The sequence below is a fragment of the Chlorocebus sabaeus genome, chromosome 22, assembly GCF_047675955.1.
Source record: "Chlorocebus sabaeus isolate Y175 chromosome 22, mChlSab1.0.hap1, whole genome shotgun sequence".
In the NCBI taxonomy this organism is placed as follows: domain Eukaryota; kingdom Metazoa; phylum Chordata; class Mammalia; order Primates; family Cercopithecidae; genus Chlorocebus; species Chlorocebus sabaeus.
Genome location: NC_132925.1, coordinates 98,029,118 through 98,051,777, shown reverse-complemented (window position 1 = coordinate 98,051,777; position 22,660 = coordinate 98,029,118). Strand labels below are relative to the sequence as shown.

The 22,660-nt window shown below is 38.1% G+C and overlaps 1 protein-coding gene across 10 annotated transcripts in view; it reads right to left on the bottom strand.

Moving 5' to 3' along the window:
• Positions 1–22,660, bottom strand: part of ULK4 (unc-51 like kinase 4) — a 702,682-nt gene that overhangs the window by 561,480 nt on the left and 118,542 nt on the right. For 9 of the 10 annotated variants that reach the window (XR_012090659.1, XM_073010314.1, XM_073010313.1 and 6 more), the window contains 2 exons: positions 16,476–16,559; positions 304–465 (listed from right to left, as the gene is read on the bottom strand). Coding sequence is in view for 9 of the 10 variants with exons in the window: in XM_073010314.1 (XP_072866415.1) it covers positions 304–465; positions 16,476–16,559 (246 nt within the window). In the remaining variant the exon portion in view is untranslated. The remainder of the gene's footprint in view (positions 1–303; positions 466–16,475; positions 16,560–22,660) is intronic. The other variant, XM_073010316.1, reaches the window with a different exon arrangement.

Here is a 22,660-nt window from a genome sequence, read left to right as displayed (position 1 = left end):
ATGCCAGCCTGGACGACAGATGGACACTCTGTCTCAAAATAAATAAATTTATTAATTAGTTTTTGAAACCATAATACCATAGTCCTAACAAGGTTTTACTGAAATTCTCTCACAGTCTCAAGGTTTTCCAGCTCCAAGTTTTCAAAATTCTCTTTTAGAAGAAAATCAAGTTATTTCTCTCAATATTACTCTGAGATTTCAGTTTCCTACCTATTCAATTAAATTTATTCTTATTCTAATATTTTCTTCAAGCTTGCTGTTTAAAGATACCCAGATATATCCCCAAAAGATGCTTCATCTTACCGATACTGCTGTTATCCTAAGAGAATCGGCAGTGGAGTGTCTGAATAGGTACCATAAAATGGGTCCGATTTCTCCTGTAATAAAGCCCTGGGCCTGAGCAGAAAAGGTGGTACAGACATTTTCAATAATTTTTGCTGCCATGTGATTCACAACACGCTCTTCCTAGAAAGGATACAGATCAAGGAGATTAAAATGATATTAATTAGTGTGAGAAATAAATACATGTCATTTCTTTATAACCATTGCAAATAATGTTATGATACCAAGACAGCATCATCTGCCCCTGGATGTGTTAGGCACCTTGGGAGGAATGATAACTCTTTCAGGTCATTATGAAACTATTACAAATAATCATTTGATTATTCACTAGCAAGCTATCATAACATAACCCTCCATATATTTTAATAAAACAAAGAATTATGAAACATATTTCACATGAAGGTTGCAGTGAGCTGTGATCACACCACTACACACCACTGCTGAAACAATCTGAAAAATAAACAACATAACTATAACATAAAAATTGGAAGATAATTTTAAAATCATACGGAGCAGGCAGAATAATCCTCAGAAGTCATCCAGTCCTAGGAATAACCTGTCCACTAATCAGCCAGCGTGGAAAGATTGCCTAAAAAAGGGACATCAAGGAGAGTCTTAAGAAAGGTATTGCTTCAGAGACGTGACCAAATTAATCCTAGAGTAAAAGCCATTCTGGATGGTCCTAATGCTGTTAAAAAGCCTCAGAAAGATTCAGCTGGTTTTCAGGTAATATAAATGAGTCCAAGGAAAAGCCCAGAAGTACTTACAGAAATTTTAAAAACTTCAGCACCCCATGATATAAAATTCACAGTGACTAACATCTAATTAAACATTGCCAAGCATGCAAAGAAGCCAAAAAATATAATTCATAATTCAATCAGTAGAAATGACTGATAGACTTAATAGAAAGGTATTAAATGGCTACAATAAATGCAGTCCAAATACTCAAGAAGGAAGAGGAAAGCAAAAATATAAGGAGAGAAAAAAAATACATAAAAATGACCCGAATCAAAAGTCTAGAGATAAATAATGCAATGTCTTATATTAAAAATACACTGAATGGGATTAACAGATTAGACACTACAGACTAAACGATTAGTGAACATGAAGATATAGCTATTAGCAATAAAAATCTATCCAAAATAAACACAGAAAGAAATAAGACTTGAAAAACAAAAAAAGCATCAGTGAACTGTGGAACACCTTCAAAAGACATCATAAATGTGTAGTTGGAAAAATGCTTGAAATATTGTCTGAGAATTTTTCAAATTCATGAAAACTGGTAATTCCAGGTCTCAGAAGCTCAATGAGCCCTATTCAGAAGAAACAAAGAAAAATGACACCAAGGTACATCATAATCAGACTGCTTTACAAAAAGGGAGGGAATAAAGAGAAAACCTTTTGGACAGGAGCAGTGTCTTATGCCTGTAATCCCAGTGCTTTAGGAGGCCAAGATGGGAGAATCGCTTGAGGCCAAGAGTTCAAGACCAGCATGGGCAACATAGCAAGACCTTTTCTCTACAAAGTGTTTTAAAAATTAGCCATGCATGGTAGTACATGCCTATATTCCCAGTCACCTGGGGGGCTGAGGTGGGAGGATCACCTGAGCATGGGAGTTGGAGGTTGCAGTAAGCTGTGATCACACCGCTGCACTCCAGCCTGAGAAACAAAGCAAGACCCTGTCTCAAAAATAAAAAGAAAAGAAAACTTCACAAGCAGCTAGAGTAAAAAGTCATATTCCATAGAGAGGAACAATGATAAGGCTGACAGGGGATTCTCATCAGAAACAATACAAATCAAAAGACAATAAAGCAATATATTTTAAGTACCAAAAGAAAAAAAAAGGTAACTGTCAACCTACAAATTTAGGCACAAAAATAACTTCTTTCAAAAACAAAGGTAAAAATGAATACTCTTCTGACATACAAAAGTTGAGAAAATTCATCACCAGCAGAACTGCACTACAAAAATATTAAAGGAAATTATTCAGGTAGAAAAAAAAATGATGAGAAGAAAATTAAATCTATATAAAAAAACAAAGAATTAAAAAAGTAAATGTGTGAATAAATATAATAGATTGTTTTCCTTAATTTTTGAGCCTATTTTAAACCTAAGCTGCTGCTATTGTTTTTCTTTTTGAGACAGGGTCTCACTCTGTCACCCAGACTGAAGTATAGTGGCAGGATCACAGCTCACTGCAGTCTCAATCTCCTGACTCAAGCAATCTTCCCATCTCAGCCTCCCAAGCAGCTGGGACAATAGGCATGTGTCACCATGCCCAGCTAATTTTTTTTAATTTTTAATAGAGATGAGGTCTCACTATGTTGCCCAGGCTGATCTTGAACTCCTGGTCTCAAGGAATCTTCCTGCCTTGGCCTCCCAGAGTGCTGAGATTACAAGCATGAGCTACTATGCCTAGTCAAACATAGTTGTTTAAAGCAGAAACAACAGAAATGTATTGTGAGCTTCATAACATATGTAGACATAAAATGTATGACAATAGTAGGAAGGCTAGAAGGAGAATACTAGATTATTCTAGGGTAAGGTTCTTAGGAATTTGCATATCATTATATATATCACATAAATAAGGTTCTGATACAAAGTTCTAATATACATGAGGTTCATATATAAGGATTTGTATATCAGTACTTGAAGGTCAACTGTGATAAATTTGAGTTATACACTGTTAAAAAAAGATGTATAGGCCAGGCACAGTGGCTCAAGTTTGTAATCCCAGCACTTAGGGAAGCCAAAGTGGGGGTGGATCACAAGGTCAGGAGTTCAAGACCAGCCTGTCCAATATGGTGAAACCCCATCTCTACTAAAAATACAAAAATTAGCTGGGCATGGTGGTGCGTGCCTGTAATCCCAGCTACTCAGGAGGCTGAGGCAAGAGAATTGTTTGAACCAGGACCCAGGAGGCAGAGGTTGCAGTGAGCCGAGATCGCACCACTGCACTCTAGCCTGGGCTACAGAGTGAGACTCCATCTCAAAAAAAAAGATTTATAATAATAAGCCCATAAAGGTGATAAAAAGTCAGGAAGTACAGAGAAGAGTTGGACAACACTATCGACTGACTTTGACATTTATACAACACTCCACTCAACAAAGGTAGAAGACACATTCTTTTCAAGATCACGTGAAACATAACCAATTAGACCATCTTCAGGGTCATAAAAAATATCTTAGCAACTCCATACTCACAGATTAATTTGAGATGAATGACAAACCTAAATGTAAAAGTTAGATCCATAAAGCTTCTAGAAGAGGTCATAAAGAATATGTTGCAGTAGGCAAAGCTTTCTTTTTTTTTTTTTTTTTTTTTTTGAGACGGAGTCTCGCTCTGTCGCCCAGGCTGGAGTGCGGTGGCGCAATCTCCACTCACTGCAAGCTCCGCCTCCCGGGTTCACGCCATTCTCCTGCCTCAGCCTCCCGTGTGGCTGGGACTACAGACCAGGACAAAAAGGAACTAAACATAAGAGAAAAAGTATTAAATCAAGCTTCATAAAAATTTTAAATTTCTGCTCATAATGATACCATTAAGCCTCATAGTATCTCAGGCCAGGAAAAAATATTTACATCCAGGCACATTGGCTCACACCAGCAATTCCAGCACCCTGGGAGGCCATGGCAGGTGGATCACTTGAGCTCATGAGTTCGAGACCAGCCTGGGATACCAGCAAAATCTCTTGTCTCTACCAAGCATGGTGGTGCAATGCCTGTAGTCCCAGCTACTTGGGAGGCTGAGGCAGGAGAATGGCTTGAGCCCAGGAGGCAGAGGTTGCAGTGAGCCGAGATTGCACCACTGCACTCCAGCCTGGGTGATACAGCCAGATCTTGTCTCAAAAAAAAAAAAAAAAAAAAAAATTATAACACACATACTTTAAATATTTGAGCATTTTATATAAATGACACCGTAATTAAAATAAAAAATACATTACAGATTACATAATCCTATATTTGTCTAACAAGATAAATTCGTATGTAAAGGAAGGGCAAAGAAAGGTATATAATACTCTAGTAATGATGATTATAATAGGGGAGAAGGAGCCCACTAATTCAACTTTAGATATTTTTACATTGTTCGGTTTGTTACAATATGCATGTATGGCTTTTTCAATCCAAATTTATGTATTTGTCATATAAAAACATTTAAAAATGAGCAGAAGATATTGAGTAATGTCTAAGTTCAAGCCATAGTTTTTGCATTTTGCTAGTTATGTATCTTTGAGTATTTCTATCTCTTTGCCCTAGCTTCATCATCTACAAAATGAAGAAAACAAAACACAAGCAGTTTGAGAATTAAATGAGACAGCATACATGAAGACTCAATCTAGAGCATGAAAAGTAGTAAATTCTCAATAAATGTTAGCTTTTATTCCCATTATTATTAATGCCATATAGTACAAAGTACCAGATTGCTAGGAAAGAAATCTTAAATATCCTTCAATTTCTCAAACTTCAACATATTTTTCATTTCTCAGAATGAGTATCTGACAGAACTCTTCCTTCCCATTCCCGTTTCCTTCAATGCAGCCAGAATAAATTAACCTAACACTTCTAGCCTCTCTCTGTTCCTTTATTCACTCTACTTGGGGAAATAAAATGTGACATCCATTTGACAAATTTGAAGAGAAAAAACTGGATATTCCCAAGTGCTCAGCTCGACTCTTCCTCCTCCCCCCTTGGGGACAGGCCCACCCACGCAAAGCTATCGTCGCATATCTCCTAGTTGTAAGCCCTAACTGGACAGGTACCTCACTTGGAGACTGCTGCTATGTCTGGGGAATGCTAAGCTTCCTTAATGTGGGGTTCAATACGAGGAAGCCTATTTGCCCACAGAGATTTCCTCTATCCTAGTTCTCACTACATACAAATATTGATATTTTGCCCCATATGCCTTGCTCTTTGTCTTATTTCTCATGAAGTTCTAAAATCTTTTTCCTGAATATAGGGGGGAAATGAGCTATTTATAGAAGGCCTCTCAAATACATGTGCTTTACAACACAATTGTCAGTCAATTCCTAGGACTCATTCCTAGCACTAGAAAACCACAACTATTTTAGCAGCCAGGTTGGACGGGGCCATGTGTCATCCCAGTGCTCTGTAAACTCAGTGAGGTTGTCAGGCCAATTCAACCTGCTCCTACCTGAAATAAGTGACCCTAGTCCATCTTCAATCCCCTGTGGGATACCACACAAGCAAATAAGACTACTGGTACTTTCTGCTTAACTCACTCTTTGGGAAGGATAACTGAGCTATGCCTATTGCTTAAATCAAAGACCTATTTCTTCACATCATTAAAATAAAAGCTAAGATTATTTTTTAAATAACTAGGCTTATTAATGAAGAGCTGTACTATGTTTTTAATGGTGTTAAATAGATTTAATATACTGTAGGCAGTCTTAACAAAAAAGTTTTCTGCCAATATAATTTTGGTCTACTTAGGCAGGCCCTTAGCCTTGCCTCTCATTTTTCTTGTTTACCTTGTTGGACAAATGCCGTCAGAGCAAACACCAGTTTAAGCGTTCTGGGTACCTCAGGGTTCTTATCTACACAGTTGCTGGCTTAAGAACTTGGTGCTATGGACCAGGTGTGGTAGCTCACACCTGTAAACCCAGTACTTTGGGAGGCTGAGGCAGGCAGATCATGAGGTCAGGAGTTTGAGACCAGCCTGACCAACATGGTGAAACCCCGTCTCTACAAAAAATACAAAACTTAGCCAGGCGTGGTGGTGCTTGCCTGTAATCTCAGCTATTCACGATGCTGAGGTAGGAGAATCGCTTGAACCCAGGAGGTGGAGGTTGCAGTGAGCCAAGATCACGCCATTGCACTCCAGCCTGAGCGACAGAGCGAGACTCTGTCTCCAAAAAAAAAAAAAAAAAAAAAAGAATTTGGTGCTACTTTATAGATGTTTTTAAGGGTTTTTTTTTTATTATTTTATATCCAGTATTTTTAGTTGCTTTCAGAGGGATAGGGTTGTCCAGGTATCTTGCCCACTATACTGCAAGAAATGAAAATCCTATATTCTTGGTTCAATGAATTACTAAAACAATAAAATAAGTCAAAAAAAAAAAAAAATTCAGGTACTTTGAAGCCCTTAGAGGAAAGATCAATCCACAAATGTGAAACAACCAATGTCAGTATTTCAGATGTTAATTTTGGTGCTCTTTATTGGAAAAGTAGGCATGTAGACTCAGATTATATTTGTGTGTGGTGCTACGTTTACTTCTATTTTTGATTTTAAAGGTAAATATAGATAATCAGTTTCCGCATATCACTGAGTCAAAGCGTGTCTTCTCTTACCTGCTCTGCAGTGTCACCGCTGTCATATCAATTGACGTGTCTCTTTCTAGGTTCTATTTGGTTCTGTTGGCCTACTTATCTCTGTGCCACACTATCTAAATTAATAGTCTTTACTTTTAATATATATTTTCAATATATGCAATATTTTGTCCTATCAATATAATATTTTTTCAATAATGTATTTTGGCCCTTTTTCATTTGCATGTAATTTCTAAAATCAACTTTAGTTTATCTATTGGGATGTTGACTGAGAATATATATATAAATTTGAGGAAGATTAATTGATATTAGTATACAATAGAAAACATAGTGAATGAAAACATTAACAGTAAGAGACAGACACATTTAATTTTGAAAACACTGGAATAAGATGACAGCTGACCGAAGTTCCTTTGAATTCTTGGTCACATTCAGCTAATGTGTTTATTACTTAAGTTAGCTCTCCACTATAGGTCCAATTCTTTAGAGTTAACATTTATGAAACTATATTTATATATCACATGCTGGCCAAGTATAGGAAAGACACTGCCCTGTCTTCATTTACTGGGAAAGAGAAAAGGCTTTTTATCCCTAGTTCTGTAGTCCAGCTTTTCATTGTTTTGTAACTTCATTTGCTTTATTTCTTACTTGTGTCATTATTAAATCATTTAAGGCTATGAACTTTCCTTTCAATCTAGTGTTAGCAATAGCCCATTCGTTTTGACATGCAGTGTTCCCATTATTGTTACTATATAGACAGTCCCAAGTCTTGTTTTAAAATTTTCCTTCATCTAAGGTTGTTTATGAGATGGTTTAAAACTTTCCAGGTGGGTGGGATTTTATTGCCTTTACTCCCCTTTGTTGAAATAAAGTTGTATTACCTAACAGTCAAGAATGTGGTCTGTTCTATTCTATTTCTCTCTTTCTTTAATGTTGTGGCAATGGCCAGGAGTGGTGGCTCACACCTGTAATCCCAGCACTTTGGGAGGCCAATGCAGGAGGATCGCTTGAGCTTAGGAGTTCAAGACAAGCCTGGGCAACTTAAGGAGACCCAACCTCTATTTTTAAAAATTTAAGACAAAAATAAAGTTGTGGTTATATGTAAGATAAACAGATATAAAATTGACCTAAAATTTCACCTCAATAGTGTATAGTTTTGTGGCATCAGTTCATTCAAACTGTTGGGCTAGCTCTCATTTTTACATCTATTGAAATGCTAATTGGCTTATTTCCTTTTCTCCCCCCTCACATTCAAAAGTTAGTAATGTACCTTGCTGAGCATGGGCCATTATTTTATTTTATTTTATTGATTTACTTGAGACAGGGTTTGCTGTTGCCCAGGCTGGAAAGCAATAGTGTGCATAGCTCACCGTAGCCTCGTACTCCTGGGCTCAACCAATCCTTCTGCCTCAACCTCCAGAGCAGCCAGGACTACAGTCATGCACCACTACACTGGGCTAATTTTAATTTTTTTTTTTTTGTAGCGATGGAGCCTCACTATGTTGCCCGGGCTGGTCCCAAACTCTTGGCCTCAAGTGATCCTCCCACCTAGCCCTCCCATAGTGCTGGGATTATAGGTATAAGCCACCGCACCTGGGCTTTATTTATTTTTAAATTTTATTTTTAGAGATGGAGTCTCACCCCGTTACCCAGGCTGGAATGCAGTAGTACACTCATAGCTCACTACAGCCTCAAACTCCTGGGCTCAAATGATTCTACTAAGTAGGTAGGACTATAGGTGTACACCCAGCTAATATTTTTAATTTTTTAGAGATGGAGTTTCATTCAAGGATCACTTGAGCCCAGCGATCCTCCTGCCTTAGCTTCTGAAATCGCTGGGATTACAGGTGTGATTGAGCCATGGCGCCTGGCCAAACATGGGCTACTGATTCTGGTTATTACTCTTTTCCTTTTCCTTCTAATCCTAGTATTGGAAAGAAAACAGTACGGAAATTTTATTTCTTCATTTTATTGACATGTAGATCTCTGCATAGAAGGCAATTTTAGTTTTAAATTATAAATGTTTTGTTCATTATTCACAGAAAACTGATTTGCCATGGGATATTCATAAATGTTGCATGAATGAAGAGTTTTCTAGTCAAATAAGTTGGAATACATTGGGTTAAACAAACTTGGACAGTTTTATTTCTGGTAATTTTTAGAGTTCTAAATTATGATTCTACTCAAGAGGATATCGTATGCAGCATTTTCAAAGCTACCTCATCCTGTGTCATGTTGCGGTTACGCTTTGGGAGAGGAAGCTATAATCTTATACTGAGACTGTAATGAATGTATTAAAGTAATTTTCAGTAGCTTTCTATTTTAGAGTTACCCGAGAAACTACGACAGCCTTTTCCAAACAGGCCAACCTGCTTTGTGAACATGATTTCCATAATTTTAACAATGGGGAGCCAGGCACGGTGGCTCATACCTGTAATTCCTTCCAGCACTTTGGGAAGCCAGGGCAGGAGGATCACTTAAGCCAGTAGTTCAATACAAGCCTGGGCAACATGGGAAAACTCCATCTCTACAGAAAAATACAAACATTAGCCAGGCATGGTGGCACACACCTGTAGTCTCAGCTACTCAGAGGCTGAGGTGGGAAAATTACTTCAGCCCAGGAGGTCGAGGCTGCAATGAACGGTGATCACACCACTGCACTCCAGCCTGGGTGACAGTGCAAGACCCTGTTTCAAAAACAAACAAAACAAAACAGAACGCAAACCAAGGGTGAGACAGATGTTCGATCTTTTTGTCCTCATTACAGATGTAAATGCTCAGATGGAAAGAGGGAAGTATTTAGAGTGAAAAACTTTCGGTGGAACACACCCAAAAATAGGAAGATCAGGTATAACTGTTCAAAAAAAAGAGTACGGCAGTATAGAAGAAAAGGCATCCATGATAATATGGAATAACGATTTCAGAGCTGATGCTGGGATTTCAGAGATCTTGAGCTGGGAATTAAAAGATGGGAATTTCAGTCTCGGATGTGCCACTCCTTAGAGGTTTCATATTGACTAAACTTTGGGGGTTCCACTTGGTGGTGTTTGCTATTAAAAAAAAAAAAAAAAAAAAAATGTGCCAATGATCTTCCATGTGTTTCTGAGTTGAGTCTCACCCCTGAGTCTGAAGACTTACCCTTCCATTGCTTTGCCCTTCAAGTTTGTGACCATTAGCAAAAAGAACTTTTCTCCTTGGGATCACTGCTGTGTTGATCTCAGAAATATTTGGCATTGAATTTAAATACTATATCTTTCGTATGTGTGTATAATAGGAAGGCTGAGAAAGTTGTCTTTTTTTTTAAGGTGTTCATTTTTGGGGGACAGGTAGCAGTCTACTCTACAATCTACACAGAAGCTGGAAATAGCCCCTAGAGAATTTCCACATGTCTAGAGAAGATTAATTTATACATTTGTATCTAATCAACATTTTTTAGCTTACATAATAGTCTGTATAATTATGGGTACTGAACTGACACCTGGCATATGCTGTATTTAAAAATGTGAGGTTCAATGAGAACACATGGACACAGGAAGGGGAACAACGCATACTGGGGCCTGTCAGGGCAGGCGGGGAAGGAGCATTAGGAAAAATAGCTAATGCATTCTGGGTTTAATACCTAGGTGATGGGTTGATAGGTGTACCAAACCACCAAGGCACACATTTACCTATGTAACAACCCTGCACATGTACCCTAGAACTTAAAACAAAATTTTAAAAATAAAAATTTGAAATTCAGAACATAAACCGTTGGTTTTATTATTCATATTTTCTTAATTCAGAAATTATTTTCTGAACTATAGTTTATTAGATAATTTTGATGTAAAATTTTCTAAGAGGAAATTTAATTTTTACTTTTTAATTAGGGCTCTTTGTTCTTCTTTTTGAGAAAGCCAGTGACAAATAATTTATATATTTAATTAAAAGAGACTGGACTTGAATTTTTAAAAAGTACTAGAAATGTTAGCCATTATATACGTTATCTTTGAAATGTTTTAGACACTAATTACCTAAACAAGGAGCAAATACGTTAAATCTCTTGGATTTTAATAAGAGTTAAAATGTACAGTTACATTTTCTGGTTTTTTAAATTGTTACGGTCTAAATTTATTTATTCTTCCTAATGAAGAAATCTGTATGTGCCATCAATATCAGGTTCTTTGTGGGCACTCACAATTCCCCTTCCCTTTTATGCAGTGAAGGTGGGCAACATGTGTGTGGAAGAGAAATGATGTCATTTTCTTTCTTTTGAATATCACTATGAATCTGATAATTCAAAGATTTCTAACTTTCTGAATGCCATTATTAGTCGGATTCACAATGGCTTACCAGGTACAGAGTTGCCCAGTGTGTCTTGGAGTGAACTATTGAGAGTGGTATGAGGGAAGCGATTCTCAGCCAGCGCTGAGCAGTGTAGACCGCTGCCAAAGAGGTGATGGGGTAAGCAGCACACACAATGTGGCATTTTCACTGCAAAGGGGAGGTTTGTGCTGCCTCTCCTCCTGTGGCAGGTCTACTCGCAGGGGAGGCTCCAAAGGTTGTCTTTGCTGGGTTTGGCATGTGAGAACTGATGAAATATCTGTATGTAGTATCTTTCAAGGATTTATATTGGTTGGATTTCTGTGTAAATTTTCATATGCCTTTGACTGCTTTACCCCATACAAGCTTTGTATGCTTAACAAAATCTATAACTTCTCTGTCACTTTCTCATTTAGTATCTGCCTTTCTGGCTTTTTACTTTATCTTTTTATTGTTGTTTTTAGTTTAACGAGATTATGGTTAGAGAGAAAGATATATGAATATTCCACTTCTTTGGAATTTGTTGAGATTTTCCTTATGGCTCAGTACATATATACTTGAGGGGGCAGTGAATTTTGTCACTTTGCAGAGAGATGTTTTTTCTATACATTAGGTCAAGCTTGTTAATTTTCTAGACAGATATAGATCTTCTCTATGCTGATTGTTTTTTGTCTGTTCTATCAGATACTGAGATACGTGTTTAAATTGCCCTCTTAGGGTTGCAATTTTGTCATATTTTGCTTTCATGTATTTTGACTGCTAGTTATTAGATACATTAAAATTTTAGATTGCCTTTTCCCTTCATTTATTACAATTTTCATCATTATTTTGTGACCTTAAAAAATCTCCCATATTGCTTTTTACCCAAAGCCTATTTTATCTGATAATAATATAGCTAACCACACTTCTTTGGGTTAGGTACATATGACATGTGTATTTTTTTTCATTCTCTTTCAGTCTTTCTATAAATTTATGTTTTAGACGTCTTTTCATACTGTTTATTTTCTAATTCCGGTTTTTTGGGGGTTTTTTTGTTTTTTTTTTTTTTTTTTTTGAGATGGAGTCTTGTTCTGTTGCCTAGGCTGGAGTGTAGTGGTGTGATCTCAACTCACTGCAACCTCTGCCTCCCAAGTTCAAGTGATTCTCCTGCCTCAGTCTCCTGAGTAGCTGGGATTACAGGCATGCACCACCATGCTCAGCTAATTTTTGTATTTTTAGCAGAGACAGGGTTTCACCATGTTGCTCAGGCTGACCTCGTGATCCGCCCGCTTTGGCTTCCCAAAGTGCTGGGATTACAGGCATGAGCCACCACGCCTGCTCTAATTCTGTTTTATAGTTGTCTTCTCTTAACTATTTAGTCCATTTACATTTATTGTGATTGTTGGCATAGTTTCATTTATAACTTCCATCATATTTTGTGGTATTTGCTCCATCTGTTTTGCATTTATGTCTTCTTGTTTGTTTTTTTTTTCCTAATTCTTTTCATATTCGTGGTTATTCTATTGTTCTTGAAATATATATTTTATGTGAATACATTTGTGAGTTGACAACACTTTATTAACAAATATACTATTTCACTTTTTTTACTACAGTTGTTGCTGCTAAGAAATTAGCTGCCAGAGCAACTGTGGCTTCTTGAAGGAAATATTCTGTAAATCAAGTGAGGACCTGCTTATGCTTTTAGCTTCTTGTGGGCTTTCCCTCCTGCAACCTGCACTCCCAGCTGCAAATACATCCTCAATGCCCTCCTCAGATCAGTGAGATAGCAGGGAGATGGGGGAGTTATTGTTCACATCTTTTATACTTAGTTGTAGGCACTGGGGGCTCCTACCTTAAATTGGGTCTGGATAGGGGATTCTTCACTTGACTATTTTTATTTTTAAAAACCAAACTGGACCTACACATAGCACCATGCACCAAAGATAATTACAAATAGATTAAAGCTCTAAATGGGAAAAGAAAAAATAAGACTTTCGGAACAAAACGTAATAGACTCTCTAAATGATGTTGGAGGAGGGAGGCATTTCGTAAGATACAAAAAGCACAAATCATAAAGGAATAGATAAACTGAGCTACACAGAGCATGGTGGCATGCATGACTATAATTCCAGCCACCTGGGAGGCTGAAACAGGAGGACTGCTTGAGCCCAGGAGTTCAAGACCAGCCTGGGCAACATAGAAAGATTGTATGCATATACACACATACATACACACACACACACACACACACACAGAGTCTTATATATATATATAATATATAAAGTGGCTACATTAAAATTAAGAACTTCTGCCTATCAATAGACACTGTAAAGAAAATGAATAAATGCACATGCACGTGGATACACATATACTCACACACACATATTACAGCAAAGCAAATAGGACAAAATGTTTACTGTTTAATCTAGGTGATGGAAACAACGGTGATTATTACAGCTTCCTTTCCTTTTCTAATGTTTGAAACATTTTATAATAATAGGTTGTAGCGGGTACAGAGTTCCTACAAAGCAATAGGAAAAAAACAACTTTAAGACTTGACAAGCACTTTTCAAAACAGGAAGCCCAAAAAACGAGGTAAATAGAAAAGGATGGTCATCCTCATTAGTAATCAGGGAAATACATGTTAAAACTACTATAAGAAACGATGGCTGGGCAGAGTGGCTGGCATCTGTAATCCCAACTCTCTGGGAGGCCAAGGGAGGTGGATCCCTAGAGCCTATGAGTTAGAGACCAGCCTGGGCGACATGGTGAAACTCTTGTCTCTACAAATACAAAAATTAGCCGGGCATAGTAGTATGCATGTGTAGTCCCAGCTACTCGGGAGGCTGAGGCAGGAGGATTACTTGATCCCAGAGGCGGAGGCTGCAGGGAGCCAGGGTGACAGTGAGATCCTGTCTCAAAAAAATAAAAATAAACCACTTAATGCCCACTAGATTGACAAAAATTTAAAGTTCACCTCTGTCAAATGTTTGGGAAGATACGGGTTAATGAGTACTTCCATACCCTGCAGGTGGGGTACAAATTGATACACACACATGCATGCACACACATACACACACAGAGTCCAGAAATAAGTAGACCAGCAGAACCAAATAGAGCCCAGAAAGAGACATGCCAATTGATGTGACAGAGGTGACACTGCAGAGCAGGGGAGAGAAGGCAGACTTTCACTCAGTGATGTGGGGAAACTGTGTGTGTGTGTGTGTGTGTGTACTCACGCACATGCACTGAGGCATATTTCAACAACACCTAAACAGTGGTCCAAATGAGCTATAGTTTACACAATCAGCATGTAAACTAACCTAGCTTTAAAAGCAAAAGAATTAAGTCTCAAAAGAATATGGCACCATTCCATTTATATAGAGTTCAGCATTAAGAACCGATCAATTTACTGTTCAGCTAAATAATATTTCATGGTGTACATATGCCACATTTTCTGTATCCGTTCATTCACTGATGGACACTTAAGTTGATTCCATATCTTAGCTAAGAGATTAATAACCAGAATATGTGGATAAAGAAAACGTAATACATATACATCATAAAAAACTATGCAGCCATAAAAAAATTATAAAATCATGTTCTTTGCAACAACATGGATGCAGCTGGAAGCCATTATCCTAAACAGATTAAAGCAGGTACAGAAAACCAAATACCATGTGTTCTCACTTACAAGTGGGACTAACATTGGGTATAAGTGGACAGAAAGAAGAAAACGACAGACACTGGAGATTTCTAGAGGGGAGAGGGTGGACAGAGAATAAGGGCTGAAAAACTACCTACTGGATACTAGGCTCACTACCTGGGTGACAGGATCAGTCATAACCCCAAACCACAGCATCACGCAATATACCCATATAGCAAACCTGCACATGTACCCCCTAAATCTAAAATAACAGTTGAAATGTTTAAAACAATAAACAGAATATATAAGGACTTCAACTCAATAGCAAAACAAACAAACAAACAACCCAATTTGAAAATGGACAAATGATCTGAAAAGACATTTCTCAAAAGAAGACATAAAAATTGCTAGCAGGTACATAACCAAAGTCTCAACAACGCTAATCATCAGGGAAATGCAAATCAAAACCACAATAAGATACCATCTCACTCCAATTAAAATGGCGATTATCAAAAAGACAACAGATGCTGGCAAGGATGTGAAGAAAGGACAACTCTTCTACACTGTTGGTGAGAATGTAAATTAGTACAGCCATTATAGAAAACAGTATGGAGTTTCCTTAAAAAAAAAAAAAAACTAAAAGTAGAGCTACCATATGATCCAGCAGTCCCACTGCTGGGTATATACGCTAAAGAAAGAAAACCAGTATATCAAAGAGGCAACTGCACTCTTATACTCCCATGCTTATCACAGCACTATTCACAATAATGACTTTTACACTGTCAACAGGATCCCTAGAAGTCTTCTCTCTCCCTTGAGTTCCTATATTTTGTTCTTTTGCATTCATGTGTTTGACATATTCCACTTTATGTTTTTATTTTCGCTCCCACAATAGGTGAGGTCTGTGTGTGAACAGGAATTTTTTCATCCGTGTGCCTCTAAGTGCACCTACCTTGAAGCTTTCAATGCTAAACCCAAACATGTCTTTTGATGATAGCTGAGAATGACTTAATTTTCATACCATTGACAAAGTACAATTGTTAATATACATCATATCCCATAACAACAAATGACTAGGTATTCAAACCTACAGACTGGGAAGAGCTCAAACTTTTCTTCTGGATCACTAGGGGAAAACCTCGGGGAGTTTTTCTACACTTAGAACACGATTCTGTTACCATATAAAGTAGGAAGCAATGAACTCAAAAGAAAGATGTTTATCCTGATAAATCTTTTTCATTCCTGAAGGAATGTTTTCACCCTATGGCTCTGCCTTGGGTGAAACAATGTCAAATGATTTAATGCAAACAGAAAATGCCAGCCTTTTAGGTTGGTTACTAAATCCTTTACATAGTTACACGTGGGAGCTACATAGAGATGAGTTGGTTTGTTGGTCAGCTGGCTGGCTTTCAGCCATTAACAATTGCTTAAGAAATGATGTGAATAAACTGAAAAATCACATCACATAATAAATACTACTTAATATTAAAATCAATGGATATTAGAAGCTTCCCTGTTTCTAAACCTCAAAATGGCGATCTGACAAGATAATCACGGGTTGTCTCGGGCTCACAGAAAATTCTCTGCACACACCTACCTTACTAAACTGGTGTATCAATAACTTTAAGGGGGGAGCGGGGAGGGTCATTAAGAATATGCTATTGAATGCTAGTTACATTGTTTATATAAGCTATCATTCCTTTAAAAAGCAAGACATTTAAACAAGTGAATGAGAAAGCTAGATCATTTTTACACTTGCTCCACTGTAGGTCACTTGCTCATGGTGGGTTGTTGGGATTATTTAAATTCAGGAGCAATACTTAGTTGACAAGCTCCTGCACCGCTGCAGGCTACAATCCTCATACAGTGCCTGAAGGGTTATTACAATTGCCAGCATCTACAGAGGACAACAAAGGAGCCTTACCCCTTCCCGAAGGCACCTCATTAGCACTGTGTATGCAGCCAAGGGAACAGCCCAGCACTCTCTAGGGTTCTTTTTTTTTCCTTCCTAAAATGAAGTGGGAAAAAAAAAGGCAGTGAAGCTAACAGCACAAAAGATATTAACCCATTCAAGCAAATGGCACAGCTCCAAGTACACAAACTATCTAAAACCTAATAATCTATTTAAAGTATTACTTACTACTTGACGATAATGACTAGATCAAGAATCTTTTACTGCATTGTATATACAAGGTATTTATTCTATTTCTCACTGCATTATCTATGATATGGGTGAGATCCCCTCAATAGAAGCTAGATTTAAAAACTTGAGAAATGACAATATGATCCAATATGATCTGACAGATAAATCAATCTAATGATAATTGTAGATGATAATACAGATACAACTATCTTAAAAGTATTACATTATCTGGAATGATTTGAAAGCATAGAAAACACAAGTTTGAGTAATATCTTAGGATAATTCAGAAGCACAAGTAAAAGGTAGTATGTTACCTAGTAAGAAAAAGAGCTAAATAAAACAAGCAAATGAGCGGGTACACTGATTTTAATGACATGAGCAACAATTCTCTCCCAGAAGATTAACCAAATTAGTGTAATAACCTCAAGCACACTCCTGCAGCCTATCAAATACAATCAGAAAATAAATCAGGTACCACACAGAAAGATGAAAAAAATTAATTTTTAAAGCAGAAAAAATTAGGTTCTACTTACAGAACATACTCAAGATTGTCCAAATGACAGAACTAGTACATTATTAACTTACTTCAGCTACTATGAAAAACAGTTTGGAGATAGCTCAAATAACTAAAACTAGAACTACCATTTGAACCAGTAATCTCATTACTGGTTATATACCCAAAGGAAAATACATCATTCCACCAAAAACACACACACACTTACGTGTTCGTCGTAGCACTATTCACAAGAGCAAAAACATGGAATCAACTTAGGTTCCCATCAACAGTGAACTGGATAAAGAAAATGTAGTATATATCTACCATGAAATACTACTGCAGCAACATGGATGCAGCTGGAGGCCATTATCTTAAGCTAATTGAAGCAAGAACAGAAAATTAAATACCATGTGTTCTCACTTGTGAGAACTAAACATGGTGTACACATAGAAGATAGGAACAAAAGACACAAGGGACTACTGTAAGTGGGGAGGGTGGGATAGGAGTAAGGGCTGAAAAACTGCATATTGACTACTATGTTCACTACCTGGGAGGCAGGATCAGTCATACCCCAAACCTCAGCATCATGCAATCTATTCATGTAACAAACCTACACATGTACCCCCTGAATCTAAAATAAAGTTGAAATTTTAAAAAAGAATTAGTACATTACTAATCCAAAAGGATTTTATACCCATGAGAAGAATCATGACCCATTAAAACCATACTCTTACTTGATTATAGAATTCCACATATGGTTATACCCTGGACATTATGATCAGGAGCTGCTCCAACTCAAAAATCACTAATTCACACTAAATTTAACTTGCAAACACAACTTTCTTTCCTTCCCTTATTCTTCCCTTATTTAAAAGAGTTGCCCACCACAACTCTTAACATCAGTGGACTCTGTGCCCTCTCCCCTGGCCCCTCTTCTTTCCCTCAACAGATCACCTACTTCACTCCCAGCCACTTAGAATCCCTGGCCCATCATTTAATCACTCCTGCCCCAAACCTGAACTCGGTCTCTTTAGTTGTCCCTTTACTCTTGTTTGGGAAACCTCAACCTCTGAGAAAGCCAGCCGCTTGTTTTCTCTAAGTCTGCTCTCAGGCAACTGGGCCCTTAGAGAAGGTGGCACCACAGAGCACAGAGTCCATTACTTACTTGGGATCAGCATCCTCAGGGGACCTTCAACATCAATCTCCAGCCATACTATTTCTCTTATCACCACCCTCCCTGAAAAGGCTATTTTAAACCTATGACCCTCCCACCACTTCCCCTACTTTCCTCCGACACACATAAAAAGAATGGAAGTTCTGAGAAAGGAAAGGCAAACTTTCCTCCACATAAAGCCATCTGCTACTTCTGCCCAATGGTTATAATAGGACAGGTTCCTCCATTCATCTCCCTCCACTTGGGCTCAGGATCCCATTCCCATCCTGCCCTCCTCAGGGTCATTAGCTAATGGACTATCCCTTATTGCTCCTAAATTTTCAACATCTTACCCCCTCTAGATCTTTCCTGTTTCCACCTGAATAGGGTCACTCATTTTGAAAACAAGACCTTCCTCATCCCTTTGCCCCTTTTCACAACTATCCTCACTTTACACTGACTTTCTCAGTTTCCTCACCTTCCACTAACGCCTCAACCCACTCCAATATGATTTCTTCTATCTCCCTCATTCCAGGGAAAATAAATAAATATATAAAAAGCTCTTGTTGAGTTACCAGTGACTTTCATGTCATTAAATCCAACAGATCCCTGTTAGGCCTTTAAATTGGGCCTTAAACTACATTCAGTCCTGACTTACCCTTTCCTGAAATAACTACTTCTCTCTCCTAGTTTTGCTCCTACGTTGCTTACTCTCATCCAGGCTCTGAGAATCTTGTCTTCAGTCTCCACTACTCTCCACATTTAAACCAGAATTATCTTTTTGGCATGCAAATCAGCTGACATAATTACTCTTCTTAAAACTCTTTAATGAGTTCCCCTTGCTCTTCGGATCAAGACCAAGACATCGGACTGGCAAGGAGCCCTTCATGATCATGTCCCTGCCAGTCTCTCCAACCCTGCCTCCTTCCTCACTTCTCTCCTGTCCCACTGGCCTTGGTGCAGTTCATGCATGAAAAAAGCACCTACTGTGCACCAGAAACTCCTCTTAATAATGGCCGTAAACCATAAAGAGGCAGATACATTTTCTTCCTTAATATTAAGCGCTCAGGGGAAGACTGAGATTTTTTGTTTCATTTTGTTTTTGTTGTTATTTTCTGGTTTTTTGTTTGTTTCATTTTGTTTTTGATACAAAGTTTTGCTCTTGTTGCCCAGGCTGGAGTGCAGTGGCATGATCTCAGCTCATCACAACCTCTGCCTCCTAGGTTCAAGTGATCCTCCTGCCTCAACCTCCCAAGCAGCTGGAATTACAAGCCTGAGCCACCATGCCCAGCTAATTTTTTGTACTTTTAGTAGAGACAGGGTTTCGCCATGTTGGCTAGGCTGGTCTCGAACTCCTGACCTCAGGTGATCTACCCACCTCAGCCTCCCAAAGTGCTGGGATTACAGGCATGAGCCACCATGCCCGGCTGAGATTTTTTTTTTAGAGAAGTAAACAAAATAAGTAAGTCAAGATAATGACGAGTGCTATCAAGAAAAACAGCAGAGTAAGAGGTTGCAGAAAGACTGTCGACAGGCTGGCTCCATCTCAGATCACTCATAGCCAGGGAAAGGTTTTCTGAAGGGATTTTTGAGCAGAGAGAAAATACAAACAACTCAGAAGAAAATATTACAAGCAGAAGGAACAGCAAATGTCAATATGGTGAGGCAAAAGCATGGCATAGTGGGTTTAAAGAACTGTGGGGAGGTCAGTACAGCTGGAAGGAGTGAGTAGGAAGGTAGTGAGGAATTAGGTCAGATAGATTCTGAAGAGCCAGCCCATGAGGGCCTAGAAGGTAATGAGAGAGACTTTGGCTGTGACTATGAGCAAGGCAAGAAGAAAGAAATTATGCAATAAAACAAAAAAGACAAAATAAGAATACCTGAACTCAGGGTGACAGGTATCCTTGACAAAAGCAAGAAAAATACATAAACTGAAAAGGTGTTGCCTTATAATATCCTCTACAGAATAAGGTCTGGTCTTCTGTCCGTAAGCCTTAGGGTGTTACTAGAGAGCCAACAAGACTTAGGTTGGTATATTATATATACTATATATAATCACTTCAGCTCAGTCCCAACAGATCAGCACTGACCTGAGATTTTTAAGGTTTATTATAGTCAAAGGGACAATTCCACAAAGCCCTCATGTCCTGAAAAGTTATTTATTTTTGTAGATTCAGGGACTTAACTTCCTTTTCCAGTTTGCTATCAGGAGATGTAGTTATATTTCATAGCCACATTATCATCCCTTTATTCAAATAGCCTAGCTTGTATTCAATTAAAGTATATACCAAGGGCTAGGCGTGGTAGCTAACACCTGTAATCTCCACACTTTGGGAGACTGAGGCAGGCAGATCACTTGAGGTCAGGAGTTCGAGACCAGCCTGGCCAATGTAGCAAAACCCCGTTTCTACTAAAAATACAAAAATTAGCTCGGTGTGGTGGTACACACTTGGAGTCCAAGCTACTCAGGAGGCTGAAACAGGAGAATCGCTTGAACCCAGGAGGTGGAGGTTGCAGTGAGCCAAGATCGTGTCACTGCACTCCAGCCTGGGTGAGAGAATGAGACTCCATCCTAAAAAAAAAAGTATATGCCAAGAAAAATTACACTCTAGATCTACTTTTAGATCTAGTAGGAACATGATTCTGTATGATTCTATCTGCATAAAATTCTAGAAAATGCAAACAAGTCTATATAAAGAAAGCAAAACTTTATATAGTATGTATGGAGTATGGAGACAGGAAGGGATTAAAAAGGATGCTAAGGAAACTTTTGGAGGTGATAGATAGGTTCATTTTTTGTGTGTAGTGATGATTTCATAGGTGTATACATAAATAAACATTTATCAAATTGTGATCTTTAAATACGTGTTTATTTTATACCAATTATATCTCAAGCAGGGGGCAGGGAGGAAAAACTATAGGACCAAAAAAAGAAGAATTAGACTAGACTCTCATTATTGGTAAGATAGCAGACCAGGTACCTGATTACTCTTCTAATGAAAGCAACTGGTTTTATTTTGACATCCTTAAAATGCCTCAAAGATCTGACAAGATAATAAAGAATAATTAAGCCAAAAAACAGACAATTGAAAGCATGGGATAAACTGAGCACTGAAGTTTTATTTTCTCTGGGGGCATACAAAACTTTGTAAGTTTGAGCCTTGATGTCAAGGCCTTGAGGGTCCAAAATAGTGGTAAAGTAGAAATAAATTCTCCAGCGCTATCCCCAAAGAACTGCAAGGGAAAGTACCTTTCACAAAACTTGGCACATAATGTACATCGCACAGGGAATGTTCTCTTATTTATTTATTTATTTATTTATTTATTTATTCATTCATTTATTTATTTGACAGGATCTTGCTCTGACACCCAGACTGGAGTGCAGTGGCACAATCATGGCTGACTGCAGCCTCAACCTCCTAGGCTCAAGCAATCTTCCCACCTCAGCCTCCCAAGCAGCTGGAACTACAGGTGCACACCACTACACACAGCTAATTTTTGCAAGTTTTTTAGACAAGGTTTCACATGTTGACCAGGGTGGTCTCAAACTCCTAGGCTCAAGAGATCCTCCTGCCCCAGCCTCCAAAAGTGCTGGGATGGAAATGTTCTATTACATGAAAAGAAGAGGAAGCACGGAGCTACAAGTACTGATTGAGAAATATACCTAAGTTAATTATTAAGAAATAGCTCCAGTATACGTATCTCCATATAAGAGTCTTTTTTTTTCATGGCTAGTATCATCGCTTACCAAAGTATCTTGACCTTGATGGAGCTTATGTTGAAAAATAAAGTTTACATTCTCATTGTTATGTATTCATACATATATATATATGCGTGTATATATATATTTGTGTGTGCGTGTGTATATATATACACATATATTTTTTTTAATTTTAGGTTCCAGGATACATGTGCAGGACATGCAAATTACATAGGTATACATGTGCCAGAGTGGTTTGCTGTACCTATCAACCCATCATCTAGGTTTTAGGCCCCACATGCATTAGGTATTTGTCCTAATGCTCTCCCTCCCCTTGCTCCCCATCCCCTGACAGGCCCTGGTGTGTGTTGTTCCCCTCCCTGTGTCTATCTGTTCTCATTGTTCAACTTCCATTTATGAGTGAGAACATGCAGTGTTGGGTTTTCTGTTCCTGTGTTAGTTTGCTGAGGATGATGGCTTCCAGATTCATCCATGGCCCTGCAAAGGATATGAGTTCATTCTTTTTTATTGCTGCATAGAATTCCATGGTGTATGTGTGCCACACTTTCTTTATCCAGTCTATCACTGATGGGCATTTGGGTTGGTTCCATGTCTCT